This window comes from Trichoplusia ni, chromosome 16 (genome assembly GCF_003590095.1).
Source record: "Trichoplusia ni isolate ovarian cell line Hi5 chromosome 16, tn1, whole genome shotgun sequence".
Taxonomy (NCBI): domain Eukaryota; kingdom Metazoa; phylum Arthropoda; class Insecta; order Lepidoptera; family Noctuidae; genus Trichoplusia; species Trichoplusia ni.
In genome coordinates this window covers 9,225,286-9,242,056 of record NC_039493.1, presented here as the reverse complement: position 1 = coordinate 9,242,056, position 16,771 = coordinate 9,225,286, and the positions used below count along the sequence as shown (strand labels likewise).

General features: G+C 34.7%; 4 protein-coding genes across 7 annotated transcripts in view; 1 reads left to right on the top strand and 3 right to left on the bottom strand.

The window, feature by feature from the left end:
- Positions 1–399: 399 nt before the first annotated feature.
- LOC113502172 (5'-nucleotidase domain-containing protein 3-like) lies at positions 400–5,076 on the bottom strand. 2 transcript variants are annotated; one of them, XM_026883592.1, is made up of 10 exons: positions 4,986–5,076; positions 4,694–4,917; positions 4,446–4,621; positions 3,984–4,217; positions 2,847–2,981; positions 2,617–2,774; positions 2,300–2,486; positions 1,904–2,044; positions 1,667–1,818; positions 400–1,560 (listed from the first exon to the last, which is right to left on the bottom strand). In XM_026883592.1, exons 2-10 carry the CDS (start codon positions 4,866–4,868, stop codon positions 1,356–1,358), a joined length of 1,563 nt encoding a protein of 520 aa, XP_026739393.1. In that variant the 5' UTR covers positions 4,869–4,917; positions 4,986–5,076; the 3' UTR covers positions 400–1,355. The 2 variants fall into 2 exon arrangements, with proteins under 2 accessions (XP_026739393.1, XP_026739394.1); XM_026883593.1 differs by having other exon boundaries at positions 4,694–4,910; positions 4,986–5,075.
- Positions 5,077–5,774: 698 nt separating this feature from the next.
- Positions 5,775–9,948, bottom strand: LOC113501870 (poly(U)-specific endoribonuclease homolog). The gene is made up of 7 exons (XM_026883169.1): positions 9,738–9,948; positions 8,223–9,309; positions 7,964–8,075; positions 7,591–7,675; positions 6,609–6,752; positions 6,364–6,452; positions 5,775–6,074 (listed from the first exon to the last, which is right to left on the bottom strand). The coding sequence occupies exons 1-7, from the start codon at positions 9,793–9,795 to the stop codon at positions 5,841–5,843; spliced, it is 1,809 nt and encodes a 602-aa protein (XP_026738970.1). The 5' UTR covers positions 9,796–9,948; the 3' UTR covers positions 5,775–5,840.
- A 581-nt stretch (positions 9,949–10,529) lies between these two features.
- Positions 10,530–15,384, bottom strand: LOC113501869 (DNA helicase MCM8-like). 3 transcript variants are annotated; one of them, XM_026883164.1, is made up of 14 exons: positions 15,075–15,384; positions 14,706–14,938; positions 14,522–14,609; positions 14,277–14,408; positions 13,850–13,965; positions 13,549–13,653; positions 13,053–13,199; positions 12,650–12,869; positions 12,205–12,347; positions 11,688–11,827; positions 11,384–11,474; positions 11,179–11,306; positions 10,872–11,100; positions 10,530–10,794 (listed from the first exon to the last, which is right to left on the bottom strand). In XM_026883164.1, the coding sequence occupies exons 1-14, from the start codon at positions 15,286–15,288 to the stop codon at positions 10,561–10,563; spliced, it is 2,220 nt and encodes a 739-aa protein (XP_026738965.1). In that variant the 5' UTR covers positions 15,289–15,384; the 3' UTR covers positions 10,530–10,560. The 3 variants fall into 3 exon arrangements, with proteins under 3 accessions (XP_026738965.1, XP_026738968.1, XP_026738969.1); XM_026883167.1 differs by lacking the exons at positions 14,522–14,609; positions 15,075–15,384 and having other exon boundaries at positions 10,532–10,794; positions 14,706–14,774; XM_026883168.1 differs by lacking the exons at positions 10,530–10,794; positions 10,872–11,100; positions 11,384–11,474 and having other exon boundaries at positions 11,185–11,306.
- Positions 15,385–15,948: 564 nt separating this feature from the next.
- The window catches only part of LOC113501689 (dynein heavy chain 8, axonemal-like), a 31,816-nt gene continuing 30,993 nt past the window's right edge, over positions 15,949–16,771 (top strand). Inside the window, exons 1-2 of the mRNA XM_026882882.1 lie at positions 15,949–16,436; positions 16,516–16,626. Coding sequence (XP_026738683.1) covers positions 16,086–16,436; positions 16,516–16,626 — 462 coding nt within the window. The 5' untranslated portion in view covers positions 15,949–16,085. The remainder of the gene's footprint in view (positions 16,437–16,515; positions 16,627–16,771) is intronic.

The window sequence follows — 16,771 nt, the reverse complement described above, 5'->3', positions numbered from 1 at the left end:
TTATTTTTACAATCTTAAAAATAATGAATGATTATAAATAGTCGCCCTAGTTTGGGATACGAGTTATACCCTAATTTTACTGAGATTTCGGATTGGAAATACCTATAGTCTATAACGATTATAAAGTTACGTAGACTATTCTACTTGAGTCTGTATAGCTGCGCTGACAAGGAAACTTCCACAGAACATTTTCTTATATACTTGACAAATACTCGAGTAATCAGGTACAACGTTGATCATTATAATAGTACAACATACATTATAAATTATATTATACTAATCCTATTCAATAATAACATTTGGTATCGTTCTGCAAAGATTTTGAGTTCATTATAAACATCTATGTGAGATTGAGCGTAATACTACTAATTATACAGTTATACTCCATTTGTTTAGTCGTTTTTTTTTTATTTGTTTTTAATATGTACCTGAACAAAAGGAGTAAAGATACGTGTACCGTGCCGTATCGAATCTATAAGATTATTGCGAATATATACATTGAACCCGTAACAGTAGTTATAAAATATACAAAAAACATGGTTTAAATATTTCAGTTTTATTTAAAAGAAAATCGTTACTTTCCATAAATAAACCGAGACATAGGATAGTGGAGTGAAACCATTTGCTTCAGAAATTGAAGTTTCCATTTTGTTTTTCAAATTGGAAAATTTTATTCAAAAAACATCAATTGAGTCATTTCGCTACTCACTAAGTAAGTAGTAAGTATTAGATAAAAAACCGAATAATCCAACTGAATATTTTTTTTTTAGACTTCGGTCCCAAGACATTGAATTATGAGTACTTGCACAATCTTTGGATGGAACAAAGGTAATAGTAATACAATCTGACTAGAGTTTTGTCGAATAACCTACCAAAGCTGATGTTTATGGTACAAGAGCTTTGAACAGCTAAACAACTCGTCTATAACACTTAAATATGTACAAAATATATTACATTTCAATTAATTCAGATATTATAAACAATGCAAAATTATTGTTAAAGTAGATGTTTTAGCTTCACAGTTAAATTGTCGTTATCAAAAGCTTAGGGCATTAAGCATTCACGAATAACATCATAATCTCTTTTATTCTCCTTAGCATATTAGAACTTTGCTTTATCTTATATTGTATTGTTCCTTGTTTGAATAATAAGTATTGATAGGCTTGTTTCAAGAAGAACAATCTCATAGTCCTTTAACAAATGCGTTCCATACATCTGTAAGAATGTTTGGCTCAGTAGTGGGAAGACAACTATTTACGACACTAACTACTCGTATCTACTAGTTACTCTAGTTTAATATACACTTATCCTTAACACTAATCGATTACTCAGCTACAACGACTGTCGAGGTGGACTCAAACGAAATACGAACCATACTCGTGCGGCATGACGCCGCGGCGCGGGTAGAAGGTGTGCGTGAGCGAGTGGTGCACGAGGTTGGTGATGTCGGACGTGTACACGTCGGCGAAGCGGAACAGGCGCCGCGAGAAGTACGTGGGGTTGTGGTACGTGCGGAACACGCTGCCGAATTGTGGGTTGAACACCGTCTTTATTTCGTTTCTGTAATACCAAAAAAAAACAAAATTATAATTTAACCGTAGTACCTCTTTAAACGAATTGGTGACTTAACATAATTGCATTAGTTCAACAATGATTAAGAACAAACCTGAGGAAGTCCCTCTCCTTCATCCACTCTTCCAAGACTGCGACACTCTCAGGATCCTTATAGTCCTGGTTCTCTTCTATTAGCACCGTTAGCATCTGCAGCCAGTTGGCATTCTCCTTAAACGGCTGAGTGTTCAGTGTGGCTATTTCGTGCTAGGAAAAACGAATATTTTTGGATAAAACTCGTAATCTAAGTAGGTAGTGTAGGTACATAAGACACCCAACGTCTTGTACTTACTGTAAGCTCGTTGATGATGGCCCCAGTGCGCCAGCCATGCTGCAGCGTGACATCGGCGAGGTCGCTGTAGGGGTGGTCGCCGAAGTACAGCACTTTGTGTCCGTACCAGCCCGTCAGCTCCTGCAGCTGCCGCACTGTGCCCTGCAAACATTGCGCTATCACTAAACTAGTTGATTGCAATCCAGCTATAATAATTCGAGGTGCTGCCTACAATATAAGCTTCCAGATTTTTATTGAATACTACCCGTTTGTTCAAAAGTTGGATTCATAGTTTTAATCAGAGCTTTTGTTCCCATACAGCTTGTGTTTAGGTACGATTTATCTTTATACCCCAAATCTGTCCAATCTTTATCCCCAAATTTATTTTGTACATTGCGTTAGGCAGTTCAAACTAACCTCGTAATAAATAATGCCTTTTTCCAACGCCGTAACTTTATCCCAAACATGTGTGTTGGCGTTTTTGTCGAATACCCTGATAGGGCGTGTCACCTCGGTGAAGAAACTCGGTTTGTTAGCATTAACAATGACTACGTCGAAATATTCCCGCCAAGTATTACCAATCAACATTTCCATCCCGGCATTCCTGAAAACCAGTGTTCAATATATTGTAATTGATGAGATGATAAATGATAATTTTATTGCATGCATACTACATTTTGTAATAACGAAATATGTAATTTCCAAAAATTTATACCAAAATATGCGTAACTTACACGAAATGGAATGGGCTATTAGTTACGAGGAAAAGCTTCTTTTTGTTGTTCTTTAGTATATCGAAGTAAACTTTCAAATATTTATTTGGCCTTATGTACTCGTTCACATTCTTAGCTACAATCTTATGCATAATCGGATGACCACTTCGCACTGCGTTCTGAAATAAAATACATTATTAGAATGCGACGCAATCAAATTTAGTGGGGAACTCACAAATAATAAAAATTACCTTAACATCTAGAAATAAAATAGCTGGATGATAGTCAATATTATTCTTTATGAAATAGTCGGCTACATTACAAAGTAAACCCATTTCAGGAACAGAAAACAGGTCGGCCAAATGTACCATCTTAGCTTTGCTTGACTGAAATCAAATGAAAAAATACAATATAAAGATATGTAGCTGCAGGAACTGAAAATCAGATATATTTATAAGTATATTACAGGTTTCTTCTTAAAATAGTAATATTTACCTTTGTCACAAATTTTTGGAGGTCATTTTTTTTATAAAATAATTAAACTATTGTTTTTTTGAATTTAAAACAATAGTAGTAGTTACATAAATTCATGTTACACCAATGTTATATTATAATATATTGACACAAAAGGTATCTTTTTTAACAATATAGTTTTTTTATAGCACATTTATAATTTTTAAGTCAAATGTGAAAAAAAATATTATATCTGTCTATTACTTTTTAATTTACAGTCTAGTTAATCTGCATAATTTTACTGATATAAATTAATACACTAAACAATGTAATAGCAACATAGTAACCATATCAGTTTCTTGTGACATGTGGTAAACATTGCTGAGGGGAGCACAAATGGATGATTGCCTACAAGTGCTAGTGATTACTGACTATTGTCTAGGTTATTGCTGGTACTCTTGTATTATCAGGAAAAGCCATTTTCAACCTTACCACAAGAGAAACAATGCATGCAAACAGAAAACATGTGAACTTGTTATGATTATTTGAACATGAAACTGTTGAACCAAGATTTAATTGCTTGTATATCATGAGTCATGAGTAATACACAGGACTTATTATATTTATGTTTGGTTCATAAAGTAGTTACATCCTGTAAGGTTACCAGTATATTCTTTGATATACTGAAAATTTAGTAATTTTTGTAGTGAATTATAAGAATTATAACTAAATTATTGTTAATGTGGGAAATCAGCTTTCTAACTTGGTTTGGCCATTTCCACAAGAAAGAGTGAAAACATATATACACATACATTAATTATGTCATGTTAATAATATTGGCATTATACAAATATTTTTATAATTAAAAGTCATATCAAATGAATATATTATGAAGTAAAAAATATAAATTGCATAGTACATTCAAAAATTCATACCGTATATGCAGATTTACGCCTATCACCTTCCACATAGCCTATGGGTATAACTCTGTTCTTGTATAAATCAAACACTTCCTCAGTGGACACTGGTGTCAAACCTCGGTAAACAGACCCTAACTGTATTTGTAAAAAAGAGTCCAATTTCAAAAGGAGGCCTTTCTCAATATCATAATGCAAACCTCTTACAGCAAAGTTTGGAATATATTCTAATTTTGCTATTTCTGCTGGATACTGAAAGCAAAAGAAATGTGTGAAACAACATGTCTATATAGTTATACAAAAAGGTTGAGTTTAGCAACATTACGAATATCTAGTATGTATTTATTTATTTTATAAACAATTAATTTTCAAAACAGAATCATTGTTCACTGAATGTCTTATTAAAAAAAAACTATTTTTACATGAAGACAAAAATAAACTGTCATGAAATGGTATTTAGAAAATGTTTTGAGTACCTACATTAAACTTTTCCAGTAGAATTTGTCTTCCGAGGTTGTATAATAAGTGTTCCATAGAAGGTTTGTAGTGGGCCAGAGTATAATCGTAATCAAACCCATACACTTTAACTTCAGAAAGGTCCAGTTCATTGCAAGCAAATACGCCTCTAGTATTTACATCCTTAGGTAATTTTTTTGCTAAAAATAAAACAGTTACATTATTACTTGCATAACAAAGAAATCCAAAAATACGTTTTTGTGGATACTTACATTTAAATTTAAGCTTTGTTTGACAGTATGCTTCGTTTAATAATTCTCTAGAGGAATATCTTCTGCGTGGTAAATGTTCCGGAAATTTGCTTAACGAAACCGGTGGTAAAAAACTGCATTTACATCTTCTAAATCCATGTACGAGACCCGTTCGTAAACACAACAGCGGTGACATGTTTGTTGAAAACCAAAATAATAAATGCACCAAAAACTACGCCTGAAAACTAAAACAGTACTTTAGTATTTCTGTAGTATAATACGCAATAACATTAATAAAAATAGAATTACTGACAGCTTTTATAAATAAACTAAATTCGTTGCATAATTCGATTTTTATATTACAACGATACACCCGTACCGGCACTCGACAGTAAGACTACTGTCATTTTTGACGTTACAACTTGACAGTTTGTACCAAAACCGTTCCCAAACCCAAATACTTGCAACATTGCATTTCAATCAATTTATGTTCAGTATGTAATAATGATATGAAATAATTTGTGTTACCCAGGTTAGCGCAGCATAAATTGAATAAATAGGTCTATTACATTTATTCTAGTTAGGAAATTAATGTTCTCATGATCATCAGGGAAATGGAAACGCAAACCTGCCCCCGTGTTTTTAAAGACACTTTACATAGTGTGACCTGGCTGTTATTTATACATATTGGCTGTCTTACGGCTTTTCACAGGCTAGATAGTTTGACCACCGGTTGAACTAAGTTTTATCGTTTTGGCCAGGTAACTGGGTTTAGGAGGTCAGATAGACAGTCGATCCATGTAAAACTTGCCGACCCCTTGGGAAAAGGCTAGGGAATAAGAACTTTATGTTAATATTTTTAATGAATTTCAGGACTGACCATTGAATTTGGCACCTAATAAGATCTCATTTCTTTTGTCGTTGAAATCAACAACTAAATCATATATAATCATAATATTTAACTTGGCTCTCATTTCACATTTATTGATATGATTTATTTATGTTTTCGATGAGATATACCTAGATAATTAAAGAACATTAACCAACATTTCGATCTCCTAAAAAAAAACCTGAAAGGATGGTAGTCAATAATAAGGCTTAATAAAGATATTGCATTTATTAAAAAAGATAAATACATTTGGCTAATGAAATAAATCATACATAAAGATTATATTTCTGCAAAAGCACTACCAATCAGATTTTTACTGCGGTATCTGAAAGTATATGTGACGACATTAACATCTTTATCTGCAAGCTTCAGTTTACATTCCTTGTCTGCTCGAGTAACGAAACATAGAGTGTAAAGTGCCATTTCTAATTCTGGAGATGTTCCGATAAAAATGCTGTTCACGGGCTTGTCCACACCTTGTTGGTTAAAGTGCATCTTTAGAATGGATCCCTTCTGAAAAATAAAGTTTCAATTGTTACCACTGTGTTTATCTACGACAACTTTTAACAGGGAATAAATGTCTTTACTAAATATTTATTTAATGACGGTTTACTCACGCGTATCTATCGGGAAAGCTCGCCAAGTCAATTTACGATTAAGGACTCCAATTGGGACCGAAATTAGTCGGACGATCTCGATAAATACGCGCGAATAAACCGTTATTATATAAATCATTATGCGGCTTACTAAATATATTATACATAAAACTATAGATTTATAACATGTTCCTTAAGGTACTTACTTCATTTAGTAAAATGTATTTTAGGTAGCCCAAGTAGTTAATTCGATTAGCTGCTTCTTCCCTTGAGAAATAAATCCAGTTGTGCAAACCTGTTAGGTTAGAGATTCGATTAGATTAGTGTCATTATGTATCTACTGATTCTTGGAATAAAATTTAAATGTTTGATGAGTATACTAAGGTACTAAAAAGAAAAAGAACCCCTGCACTACGTCTACGGGGAAAATAAATTGTTTGTGCCTCCTTACCGGAAACTAAACCATTTTTAAGTTCTGACACGAATACGTGTTCGAAACCGGAACTGCTTATTTTTCCTTTTCCCCTTGAATATAAACTGAACCACATTTGCTTCAAGTAGACTCTCTGCTGTTTAGGGTCAGGTGTTACATAGCCTTTAACAGAATAAAAATACGAAATTATTATAGTGGAAAATCAATATTTTAGGGAAAATTTTCCTAGATTGCTGTCAAAACAGTTTTATCTTTGGGCAAACATTATTCTAACAGCAATATCACTACGTTTTGCTTTAGCGCTGTTTTTACCAATTTCAAATTACCGCTACCAGTTCTCAACCGGTTATTTTGAAGTCATCTTAGGAATCTACCACTTCTAGTGTAACGATAGCAGGCTTTGGATGCTACTTGACTTGTTTACAAGACCAGTCGAGATATGTACACTGAGATGCGTCTGTGACCGGTTTTGGTACAGTCGTGTGCATCATAACAATATTTGTCCGCAGATCACACTATTTTTATCACTATCACTAAATCCATCTTCATGTCACACGTTATTCATTTTGTTTTTGTTAGAGTACCTCATCGTTCCCCATCAATCAACCCAATGTCTTAGTACAGTCAGCAACCGAAGTCAATTAACAGATTTACAAAGAACTATTTTCGTAGGTTCAGAGGGTTATAACAATACTTTAACTGTCGAGCCTAATTCGTTATCTAATAGCATAACAGCTATTAAATAATTTTTGAAAATCACGTTGTGAAAGTTAAGTGCCTAACTTTGTGTTGGCCAACTTTTGTTGCTGACCGTAGATTATTACGTATATTTTAGAATCGCAGATAAATTAGAATTGTAGGTAACTAAAATTCTCATTGTTGCAAGGTTAAGGTTTCAAAGCAAGCAAATCCAAAAGTCTTTTGCTTGAATGTGAATATTTACTTAAATACATATGTTACTGCCAAATTGAAAACTTAAACTCCTCAATATGATACCTACCTTTATTCTTCAAAAAATTCATTAAGTGTCGCATCACAGTTGTAGACATAACAGCATCCATAAAAGCGTTTTCTTCATTTCTCTCCTGGAAATTAAAATTGGTAAGTTACTTCTAGCATCTGCTATATCATAAAGAGGTAATGTTTGTAGGTTTGTTCCGTTCTAATTTCAGAAACTGCTGAACCGATAAAGAGCATTCCTTAACAAATAGACAGTTACGATATTTGTGAGTGGCCATGGCATAGGCTTCGTATTGACCCGAAAAATATCGCCGGTTCCAGTTACATAAAACAAACTCTTTACTTGACTACTTCAGCCATCAAGTGATAGGAATTGTTAGCGTAAATACGATTATTTACAGTTATAAGTTTACCTGTGGTGTGACGTGTTCATTAACCAAAGTGTCTCTTTCATAATTATCCAGCAACGGAACAAATTTTTGTATCGTCGAGATGTTCCACACTTCAGGCGCTACAGTAAGCAATCTGAAAGCAAGAAAAAAAAACTATCAAAAATTGTGTCTGGCAGCTGCGATCTCAGGATTTATGCAATATTTATAGGTAGCCAAACATTGGCTCGGATAAGGAGATTTTAAATCAAATATCTACTTATAAGAAAACACGTTTACTTACGGTAACGGTGCTTTATCTTCTTTCGACTGTGACGTAGTCTTCTCTTGATAGTTAACTGTGAGATATTTAGCAGCATTGTTATTATCCTTTCTTAACAATTCTTCACTTATTGTCACTAGTTCAGCGTCAGACACTGTATTATCATTATTATTTCCCTTATTGTTATTTACAATAGAACTTGGTAGGACAGGTGTTCCTGTTCGAGTAGGTGTGCCAGGGTTTCGTGTTGTCGATTTAGGAGTTGATGATTGAGTATTAATTTTACCGCCGGACACGACAGAACTGAAGGCCATAGGTTTGGGCGTAACAATTGCTGTAGTTATCTGTGCCCGCTGAGTAACCGTTGGCCCATTTCGATGCGATGACCCTTGTGCAATAGAACTATAACTACTTGTGCCAGGACTAGAATTTTTACTATCATAGAAATTTATGAGGTCCTTAACTTTTCCTGTAGCCGGTTGCACTGTCGGATATTGAGGAGCGACGTAATCTCGTTTACCAGTAGGTGATGAAGGTTGAGAATGTGGTCCTGAATTTTTATTTGTCGCAGGAGTTGGTTGTGGTGCAGAAGCAGGACCCAATGGCGGAAACTGCGCAACACTATCTTGTCTATTATGAGTAGGCTTTTGGGGTGCAACATAGTCTCTTTTTCCATTGTTAGTTAGAGGATTGCGTTGCCAGCCAGAGTTTACATTACTCGTTGCAGGTGTAGGTTGTGATCCGGATGGTGGCCCTAACGAGGGGAACTGCGAAACGTAATCATTTTTGCCCGAATTGTGATTGTTGTTGGAGGACTGCGAGTGTCCGGCGCCTCCCGTCTGTTGGGATGGTTTAAGTGTTGGGAATTGGGGAGCAACGTAATCCCTTTTTCCATTCGAAGAAGGATTGTGCTGCGGTGCTGTGGTCACTTTGTTCCCGGTAGAGGTTGGTTGTGACAAAGATGGGTTAGCTCCATTTTGTTGAGAATTTGTTTGCGACTGAGAACCGGCTACATGTTCTTGCAGTTTGGGTGTATTTTGTACACCTCCTTCATGTAGTAAAAAATCTGTATTCGCATTCAGTCTTTGATATTTATTATAGTCTAAGCCTGAAAGAAAACATTTTGGCAGTTAAATATCTAGGTATACTAACTAGATTAAATAGGCTAATGCAAAGTCCCAGACTGTAAAATACCTATTATTATATTCCACCTAATACCTATTATAAAATTAATGAACGAATGTTAGTTTTAAATTTCGCGCCATAAGAATATAACGTACTGCGAACAGAGCTCTATGTGAACTCTGTGATTTACAAAATAGATGTATTTAAACAAAAAAGTAATACTGAGCTGAATAACTTTCACTGCTCTTCGTTGAACTAACACAATGATGGCACAATTAACTTCAGTCACATAATATGATCTACCATATACCAATGTTGGTATGCCTACACTGGCCTACACAAACACAGATGTTTTCTTTTTTCATTTTATCATGGCTATTAATTTAATAAAATTAGTGACAATAAACTTACCTGAACCGTTCTGCAGAACAAGTGAAATAACGAATAAAATTACTAAATAGTTATTCATATTTAAAATTGATGTCTGATTTCGGTCTTTATTGAACTCACAACTTATAGTACACTAAACTTCACATTATTTTATTAATGTTTTAATACGCGATCGCACACGTAAATCAAAGAAGTTCACGTCGCTTTCGTACCAACTGTAAGAAAAGAACTAAGAAGCTGTGTCTCTGTCTAGTGCTGATCGAGTTTATTCGTGTTTATATTACAACCTACTTAATGTAAAATATACTTTAATTCTATAGATAAAGAGTGTAATTTTGCATGAACGTACATTATAGTAAGATTTCTTGTATAGGTCACAGCTGATGTCATTTGTTTTGAGGTTATTTGTTAAGGAAAAAAAGTCTTGTTCATCAATATTACTGATATTGGTTAAATAACAGCCTTCATTCTCATATTGGACAGTGTCAATTAATGAAAAGACAAATGCCGAAGTACTTAACCATCTATTCCATCTATCTAATAAGTATTATTAAATATTTTTAATTGATTGTACAATTTGTTGATAACCCTAAACTCTACCTAAAGATATATTTATCTATCGCATTCTACAAAACGCCTAATATTGTTATGAGTCGGTAATAAGAAGAACGTTAATTATCGAAAGCAAAAGGACATGCTCTATTTGCAATCCCAAAACAATCGTTAAATATTATTATTTAACGATTGTTTTGGCGCGAGTTTGACTTAAAGTCAGTTAAAGTTATCTTACTACTTATTTACGCATTTAAAACACTGGAAGGTTTAATAGGCACATCGATTTGCTTTAGCTGTCGCATGTAAGATCAAATTGACATGACCTTGAATATAGATTCTTCATTTCTTTTGGAAGACTAACCTTGTTTTTGGAACTAACTCCGGATCCGTTGATTGACCTCGACAGCTGTATGTTGCCAAATCCGTCGCTAAATGTGTCTATTAAGCTATGTTTTAATAGACTTATGACATCATTTGCATCTTGGACTGTCGCCTCTTCTCTTAGGTCTACACGAGCTCTGGCCTAGAAAATTGAAAGACGAACATTAAATTAAAGCTTAGTATTTTCATACTTAATTAGAATATTTTATGAAATGTCACCTGGCAAAGCCGAATGCAAGCTTCAAGTTGTCGTGTTGTGATTGGCGTTCCATCATGGGAACCACTCTGATGATTGTGACGTAGTTCTAAATAAAAGCTTTGTAAAGCGTTAGCCGCGTCAGTGCTTATTTTTGGGTGCACGTATCTTCTAGCGTACGCTATATATTTTCTAAGCAGTACTAATGGCAAGTGGTCAATTACTTCGCCGTGTTTAAGCTGCAATCTTTGGCTGTGTAACAAAAAGTGGTATATTTATATATGTAGTTTTTTAAACTAGTACATACAATTTTTAATTATAGCTACCCACCTCAGAGACACTTCGTTGTCACACTGACTTGTATTTAAACTAGTATTTAATCCACTAGTTTTGGTTGATTGTTTTCTATGGCCAGTATGGAGAGCTAGTACGTGTTCCGACAGCATCGCATCCATTCTCTAAAATTAAATGTATGGACAACTTGAGTTATTGAATCATAAAAGAACATTAATACAGTTTTGGTACATTGTTATACCTCGTCAGGCTGGTCTAAAAGAATAAAGACTAAATCAAATCTTGAAAGAAGCGCCGAATTTAATTTGAGATTTTCGGCAACAGTTTTGGATCTAAAAAACAAACGACAGTGTAAGTATTTCGTTTCGATTTTCCTTCGTGTGATTATACATGTTAATTAGTTTAAACCTGGTCATATGGACAGCAAATAAAGCAAGCTCTAGATAGACGGACGGCACTTCTACTGTATTCTGTTTAGTAAGTATTTTAAAGCAGTTGCACTGATTGCATTGTATTGCGTGTATGTAGAGCCCCGGTAGCGCCACCTGTTGTAGGAGCCGTGCGCGGGGTTGGCGGCGGCCAGCACGGTGGCGCGCGCGGCGAGGCTGCACACCACGCCGCCCTTGGCCACGCTCACGCGCCGCTGCTCCATGGCCTCCAGCAGGCTGCTGTGGTGGCTCGTCATCTGAACACACGATACCAGATATTTATTCTGGTTTGAGTGGTTAATGTTGAAAGATCCCTTCAAGTCTCATTTTATCTCCTGATAATGAACTGAAATGATCAAAAACTCGGAAAGAGATAAATTGTATGTGTCTACTAAATTCAACTGTGCTGAATTTAAGTTTCGATTTTAACTATGGTTCTTGGACAGTATTTGTAATATTTATAAGTTCAAACAAGATCTGCGTTTGGATTACTTACATGATTAATCTTACACAAAAATAGACCATTGAAAATGTTGAAATGGGCGAAAAAGAAAGTTGAGTTGCAATAAAATCCGTTACTTTTTTATGTAAAACGATGCCCGCATTTAAGTATTTGTTTCACAAATATACTTACTTTGTCGAGTTCATCTATGCAACATACACCCTTGTCAGCTAAGACTAGCGCTCCCGCTTCTAGAGCAAAGTCTCCCCCCGCTTCTCTGCCCAGTGCTACTGTTAGACCGCCTGCTGAGGCGGACGCGCCACATACGTACACACCTAATTAAATACATATGAATAAATATAATTAATATTAGATCAGATAAACTAGAAGTAGATTATTATAAATAACTAAAGGCTAAATTCCAAATTGGACTGCTTTATCCCGAATACGGATGGGTATTTCGGATTCCTATAGGTAAAAACACCAAAATGCTTTTCTATAACCTTTGCCTGGGGAAAATCGGGAACATTTACGCTAGCTACCGCGGCAAAAATGAGTAACTTATTATACTTCATGTTGTACCAAACCTTTCTATACTTAGATCATTAATAATACCTACAGGGAAGTAGTCAAATACCTCTTGGAGCAGCATGAGCCGCAGCTTGTAGTAGCTGTGACTTCCCCAGCCCTGGATCACCAACAACCAGGACATGGGGGTTAGATCTCGGTCCATTCTCAAGTTCCGTCCCACCTATCAAGCCTAGAATAAGTCCGGCCTTGACCGCCTCGTGCCCAAAAATTGTGGGACATAGTGAGTGCACAAGTAACCTGAACACATCTTCAGAAGCATGTATTTCCTGTAACATTAAAAATAATAATTATATGGTTATTAGGCATACTCGAAATGTTTTACAGATTTTAAAATGTGTATAAATAAATCGTAAAAAAAGGCAATATAATAATGAAATGCTTTTGGATGCTATAGCTACTTGCCTAAAATTTCAAACCATAATAATGCATGTAAGTGTTTTTTGTTTTACCTGAATAGCGTAATAATCTTTTAGAGTAAAAGATAGTGTTGGATTACTCAAATTCCGATGACTGTGAATAGAAACAGCTTCAATGTACAGTTGTAATAGCCTGGCCGCTCTTTTACCATCTTCACCACCTTTGCTTTCACCGCGCACCTAAGATTGAAATACGAAAGTATTACGCGTTTGGTACAAAAGTGGATCAATTACAAAGCTAATTCGCGACACTAAGGGTTCCATATAAAATGGCTAAAAACAAATTTGCAAGAAATAATACCACCCTTTAAGCCTTTATGACTGAGCCGAATGTTGCTTAACCTAGATTGAGATCTTTTGGCATGTTTTTATAGCAGCAAAAGAAAAACATTATTTGTGTTAATTTCAACTGTTGGCTCATGAGATAGCGTTAACATGATGCCATTAACCATGATAAGTTGGTGGCAGGTTCAAAAAAATTAATAGTGTTAGTGTGATAGCATAGTACCGTTGATCTACTCATACATACTTGGACTATTCCTGTAACAGACAGCACATCTCCTGGACAAGCAGTTCCAACTAGATCTCCTTGTAGTTCTATTTCTACACTTCTTGGTATAGTTCCAGACAAACTCTGCAAAATTAAAATACAAATAAATAAACTTCATTGGCAATAAATCAATCATTCATCAATAGATGTCATGCTTTAACAATAACTTATGTATGTTGGAACTTTTAATTGAGAGCTAGAGATAGATTATAATATAAAACAAGAAACTTAGTATTAAATAAGATTCATATGAAATTAAAAAAATCTTTTATATACTTACTTGTGACTGAATTTCCTGTATCTTAGCAACTTGCCAATCAGTTGTATTAGTAAAAGGTGATGACTGTAATGGTTCAAACTTAGAACCACCGTTGCAACTTTGACATGTATTAGGAGCTGTAATAAATATAATTTATGTATAGCTATCAATTTATATTGTTTTAAATGCTTGTTTTGGTGCAATATAGAGACAAATATTGATGAACACTCCACTTTTCGGGTACTTAATTAAAAGGAAAACAATCTTGGAGTCTATTTGCCAATAAAAACAAATGTAAAGTAGCAAAAAAATATAATATATAATGATAATGTGTGAGTTGTTTATTAATTTAATATGTGTTTGTGTAAAGTTTTCATCATGATTATTTACCTTGTTTGTACCCAAAGAAATGGATTATAGATAGCTATGCTATACCATACTATTTTACCTGTAAAAACTCCTTGAGGTTGTACAACGGCTTGAAGATTATGGCAGCTTGAACATTCAAATGCCATAGACGTACAAATGAGACCAACACTGCCTACCCTAATCACAGTCCCTTTTATTGTTACTAGTTTACCTGTAATAAGTTATTTTGATTGTGATAGGTACACTTAGTCACTTGTTTTTTAAATAAATAGGATAAAAATTACGATTATGTAAATGATATTTTAAATGTATTACTGTACTTACCAAAATAATTCACTTTCAAATTAGCTAGTGGAATAACTGGTTGATGATTTAGTATTCTTATTTTAATTTTAGATTCAAATTTAAAGGTCTGGAACACAAAATATAAGTAAAAAGAAAGCGCAATCCACAAACATGCAGTATATCACTGTACACAAGAAAGATAAATGAAATATAAAATAGTCACCTCATGTAAGCAATATTCTAAAAGCCGTAAAGTTTTATCTGGATATTCAAATAATTCAGTGTTAAATGTAGGCCAACTACTAACAAAATCTGAATCATTCGTTAAATTGGTTATGTCCAGTGGTACACTGCGAGTTTGGTCAATCTTCTCCAAATCAAACAAGTTTTTATTGTTTTCTATAAAGGTCTTAAAAGATTTTACATGGTTTAGAGACTCAGGATTGGAATCTTGATCTGAAATTAATTATACATACACTTAAATTACGTATATTAATTATTTTACTTATAAATTCTAGTACAGCATAATGCTAAAATAATGTTAGGACTACTCTGTAGTACTAAATAATCAATAATGGTATTTCTAAATCACCTTCAGTAGGGAAATAAAGTTTCCATATACTGTTTCCACTGATAGGCAATACAATGGGCAACTGGTTAGCCGGTGCTCGTGAAGATCCTGCAGTGCTTGATACCCTATGAGAACTGGATGAGTTATTTAAACTTTGATTATCTGAACCAGAATTTTGGTTGTTCCGTGTTCGATGCCAATTATTTCGGTAACGACCTCTCCAGCTTCTACGCATTTTAATGCTATGTGTTTGAAATAAAATTGCGTATTGTCGGTAACTTCCAGATATATTATATTCGCAGAAACTTTGCGATCGCGCGGTTTAATTTAATAATGACAATTTCAAAATTGACATCTGGTTTAATGTTACCAGATCATAATTTTGTATTCGATGGCTATTAACCACAAGTACTGCATAAATAAACAATTAACAAGATTTAATGTTATTTTTACATAAAGTGTGTACATTGTATAATTTAAACTTAATTTCAATTTACAGCGAGCGGTAGTTTCCGTTTCCCTGGGCATGCCCGGACATATTATTATGTAGCCTTGTGCCTATGTAGCCTTCCATTACCCCTCCTTAAAATCAAAATACCCGAAAACCTCTGTGTGCTTTAAGCGTGATTTAAGCTAATCAAAGCCGTACCGTGCCGTAATTCAAAGAAGAAGCCCAACTGTACTGTAGCTTTAAAATATATATAAAGGGCTATCTAAAAACATTGCTATTAACTTTTAAAACTGACGGACTCAAACCTTGTTGTATTTTGTTGTTTGGATCCTTTTTACTAAGTAGGTTTTGTACAATAAAGGTTTTAACGGTTTTAAAGGATGTAACCAGCCACTAATGAGTTTTTTGAAGAATAAAAATGAATGCAAATTAAAATATCGAACTTACGAATGGCAGCTGCTTTCAATCGAGTTTATTTATACGTCAAGAATTGACTATACATTGAAAGCGTAATCAAAATAAGCTTTTTTGACTTGAAGTATTTTAATTACATATAAATCGTTTTTTTATTTTGGGAAAATATGGAGGACGGCGGAGGCGGAGGTGGAGAAGGTGATGGTGAAGCGCCGCCAGGAAATGTTTCTGAGGCGGCAGAAGGTCGGCCTGATGTTGCTGAGGTGTATTTTGCGCCTGAAACACAAGATGAGCAAGCTGACGACATAGAGCAAACTGCCGCCAAGATTGCTGAGATACTCCCCAGACAGATGTCCTCTGTGCGGAGGATGTCGATGGGTGGTGAACGTGTTGAGGTGGATAGAACTGCTCTTGAGGCTATACTCGATGTCAGTTCTCGACTAAAGGACATCCAGAAGAAAAGCCGGTTGTCTATGAGCACATTGGCTTTAGCCCATGAGTCGTACAAAGACAAGCAAGTAAATAAATTGAATAATTAGATTTGTATTGTTTCATTTGTACAAATACGTACACACGATAAATTTATTTTGTTTGTAGGCTAAAGCTAAAGACGGCCGTAATAATCGTGTGGCTGGACTCAAGCAACAGCACAGATATCTGCTAGAAAACGCAGCTGCTATGTTAAATAAACCGGTTGAATATGTATTGGTGAGTGGCATGTATAGTGGCGAAATTACTTATTCTTTGTTTTAAAAAGTTAGGAGGTCGGTAAGTAGGTATTTATCTGTTCTCTCTTGCCGGTGTTCTTACAGATTAGCGTTTATGCTCGCGGTGATGCATATCCATAGATTGT

Coding starts and splice junctions, on each gene's coding strand:
- LOC113502172 (XM_026883592.1), bottom strand. CDS start 4,868: ATGTCACCGCTGTTGTGTTTACGAACGGGTCTCGTACATGGATTTAGA. Junction 2,487..2,616: donor AATAGCCCATTCCATTTCGT/GTAAGTTACGCA, acceptor ACTGGTTTTCAG/GAATGCCGGGATGGAAATGT. Junction 1,819..1,903: donor CCATCATCAACGAGCTTACA/GTAAGTACAAGA, acceptor CGTTTTTCCTAG/CACGAAATAGCCACACTGAA.
- LOC113501870 (XM_026883169.1), bottom strand. CDS start 9,795: ATGAATAACTATTTAGTAATTTTATTCGTTATTTCACTTGTTCTGCAG. Junction 6,453..6,608: donor TAAAAATGGTTTAGTTTCCG/GTAAGGAGGCAC, acceptor CTAACCTAACAG/GTTTGCACAACTGGATTTAT. Junction 6,075..6,363: donor AATACATTTTACTAAATGAA/GTAAGTACCTTA, acceptor TTTATTTTTCAG/AAGGGATCCATTCTAAAGAT.
- LOC113501869 (XM_026883164.1), bottom strand. CDS start 15,288: ATGCGTAGAAGCTGGAGAGGTCGTTACCGAAATAATTGGCATCGAACA. Junction 12,870..13,052: donor AAGATTATTACGCTATTCAG/GTAAAACAAAAA, acceptor TTAATGTTACAG/GAAATACATGCTTCTGAAGA. Junction 11,475..11,687: donor GCGCACGGCTCCTACAACAG/GTGGCGCTACCG, acceptor TTTGTTTTTTAG/ATCCAAAACTGTTGCCGAAA.